The 3,222-nt window shown below is 53.0% G+C and overlaps 1 protein-coding gene across 1 annotated transcript; it reads right to left on the bottom strand.

The window, feature by feature from the left end:
* Window positions 1-982: 982 nt before the first annotated feature.
* kcns2 (potassium voltage-gated channel modifier subfamily S member 2) lies at window positions 983-2,422 on the bottom strand (the record flags this gene model as incomplete). The annotated part of the gene is made up of 1 exon (XM_079165304.1): window positions 983-2,422. The coding sequence occupies one exon, from the start codon at window positions 2,420-2,422 to the stop codon at window positions 983-985; it is 1,440 nt and encodes a 479-aa protein (XP_079021430.1).
* Window positions 2,423-3,222: the final 800 nt, after the last annotated feature.

Raw genomic sequence — 3,222 nt, 5'->3', positions numbered from 1 at the left:
CCATGTGTTCCATCCCATATTCTGCACTCTGAGTATGAGCTGCTACCGTCAGACGGATGATACAGAGCTCAGTGGTGCAAGCTGAATCGGTTTGAGAACTCCTTTGTGCCTGTAACAGTTGGAATTTTAAAATAAGCAGAGGCCTCAGGGTGTGTATTATTCTGCACTCTGTATTGTCTTTGTGTTGACGGGTAGAGTCTAGGTCAAATTTACCAATGGGGACAATAAAGTATGTATCTATCCATCAATTAATTGTGAAATACCAGACATACGGGAAGTGTTTCTTCATGCCAAACATGCCCCCCAAAAAATCCAATCGTGTGAATAGATTTATCCAACATGTCAGCTCTGAATGGTTGCTGCTATGCCCGTCAGACTGTTTCAGATTTGTGTCAGTCACGGAACATAAATTCCCCTTCAGGCTCACACGTGTTATCTCAATCAGTAGACGCTAAAAATGTTGTGCATTTTTGTTTAATACAGTTTGCTTTTCACCACACATCTGAAGTAATCCTGTTGCAACACAACAATTACACATCAACGACTCTGTCGAGAGACAGAGAGAGAGATACGACTGGAGTTACTGTCAGACATCACAACATGTACTGGAGGATGGACTACAGTGTGACACCGTCTAGGACTGCAAACAACTACAGCATTCTCTGTCTTTTTTCATCTTACGTGCTTACATTTTGACCTGCAGTTTGGCCGTAATAATGCACAGTGAAATATATCATATATATATATATCAACTCAGACTGACTGCCCTGTACATTTGCTTGCTTTCTCCTCCTGACTGACACACAGAATAACACGTTATTGCACTGAGCTACAGAGAGGCAAATGGTCAGACATCAGAGGTTTCAGCACCCCGGACAGCTCCTGGTGAAGGGCCACGTTGAATAAGAAGCGTCACCCAGCCTGACCCCCCCCCCCCCCCCCCCCCCCCCCCCCCCCCCCGTGTTCTTGATGAAACCCAGTCTCAGTGTATTGATTCGTTCAGGCTGTGCTCACTAGGTGAACTCCGGCTCATGTTTGACAAGCTCGCCATGAGGGATTTGACTTTGTGCGCGTAATAGTTCCGCAGGTTGACCGAGGGCACCTCCTTGATCCCCTCGTCGAAGTCGCAGCTCCTCATCGCGACCTCCAGCTGTTTCTGCCTCTTGTAGAAGAGAGAGAATTTGTTGAAAATGAGCGTGATCGGAAGCACGACTACAAGGATCCCGGCCAGGATGCACGCCGAGGCGGTCAACTTGCCCGCTATGGACACCGGCACCACGTCCCCGTACCCGACAGTGGTCATGCTGACGGTGGCCCACCACCAGCACGACGGGATAGTGGAGAGATCCTCGCTGTCCTCTTTCTCCACCGTATAGGCCATGACGGAGAAAAACGACACGCCGACGGCCAGGTAGAGGAGCAGCAGGCCCACCTCCTTGTAACTGTTCCTGAGGGTGGCCCCCAGCGAGCGCAGCCCCGTGGAATGACGTGCTAGCTTCAGGATGCGGAAAATCCTCATCAGCCTCAGCACTTGCGCGACGCGTCCCAGGTTGGCCAGCGCCGGGCTGCTCTCCACCACCAGGTTGATGAGGAGCGTCAGGTAAAACGGAAGTATGGACACCAGGTCGATCACGTTCAACGGGTGCTCGAAGAAATGCAGCAGGTCCGGCGCCACCGTGAACCTGGCGACCAGCTCAAGAGTGAACCAGCCGATGCCAAAGTGCTCCACGGTCTCGAACCGGGGGTCCTCCGCGGGTTGCCCCTCGCCGTCCACCAGGCTGAACTCGCTCATGCTGTTCATGCACATGGTGGCGATGGAGCCGAGCACCACGAGGATGGAGAGGATGCTGATGATGCGGCTGGCCACGGAGTAGCCGGGGTTGTCCAGCATCAACCACACGCGCCTCCGCGCGCTCCCGAGCGGCTGCTTGTCAAACTTGGTGGCGTCGCTGTAAAACTCCAACAGCTCGTCGAAAGACGACGTGGTGCTCCCTTCGTCGCTCCTTTCGTCCCAGTCCTCCCGGTCCTGGTCCATTTTACGGCAGTGGTACGCGCTGCTGCAGCAAGAGTCGATGAAGAACTCGTTGATGCCCCAGTACTCGATCTCCTGGCTGAAGGAGAAGATGCACAGCTCGGCCATGACGTGCAGCCGGCCCGTGTTGTAGAAATTCAGCACGTAGGGGAAGAGCGCCGGGTTCCTGTCGAAGTAGAACTCCTTCTCCGTGTCGTCGTAGTCGTCACACAGCTCCAGGATGGACTCTTTGGACTGGCAGTGGAGCAAACGCGCGAGCCTCGTCTCGGGGAACCGGGAGAGGGTGTCGGACTGGAGGCGCCTCTTGAAGCCGCCCACGTTGATGTGGATGGCGGCGTTGTCATCCGTGTGAGCCCCGCCGCCCGGTCTCCCCAGGGCCTGACCCGTCATGTCTGGAGAGGGGGGACACACGCATATACGGGCGGCGCACAGAAATAAAAGAAGGGTGACGGACAAAATCACATGGACACAAAGAGGAAGAGACAGTCAGTACAAAGAGACACGCACATTCAGAGAGGGAGAGAAATAAATATATTATCCTGTGACTTAGAGTCACATTTACTTTTTTAAAGTAAAATAAACAGAAAAACTATTTGTGACAAACACGTGTTTTCTCCCAAATTACAGACAAATACATTTCCAACCTACCAACCTTTTGAAACAAGGAACTTACCTTAATTAAAGCGCTGCCGGATCACTGAACCCCCCCGCGAGAAGAATCTGCTTTCAACTCCGGTGATTGCATATTGCAGTTCGCGGCCAAGTTGTGGCCCGTGTAATAACCGCAGAGACCTGGAGTCTCCGTCGGGTTGATGTGCTCAGCTTGGGCAGTGGAGGACGATGTCAAATCTGATGTTGCCCCTCCAGACAAGAGATACATTGACGGGCACCTCCTCCTCAAATTCACCCGGAGGCTGGTTATAGCCGGTAGTCCTTACATCCTGCACCCGCCGACCAAACACCTCCTTGAGCTACAGGTATCGGCTACATTGAAAAACAGTGGATTCTGGGCAGCCATAGGAACAGATACACGCCCTGGCAGCCGCTTTTTGTTGTGCGAGGGAATTCCTCTCTCTCTCTCTCTCTCTCTCTCTCTCTCTCTCTCCCTGTCTACGTGTTGCTGCGCAGCAACACGTAGCTCTCCCTCTGCACCGCCCTCTAGGAGTGATCTCAGCATCCTTGGGGGGGGG

This window comes from Pholis gunnellus (genome assembly GCF_910591455.1).
Source record: "Pholis gunnellus genome assembly, chromosome: 8".
Classification (NCBI taxonomy): domain Eukaryota; kingdom Metazoa; phylum Chordata; class Actinopteri; order Perciformes; family Pholidae; genus Pholis; species Pholis gunnellus.
Note: the sequence above shows the minus strand (reverse complement) of the source record. Positions and strands in the feature narration are given on the sequence as shown.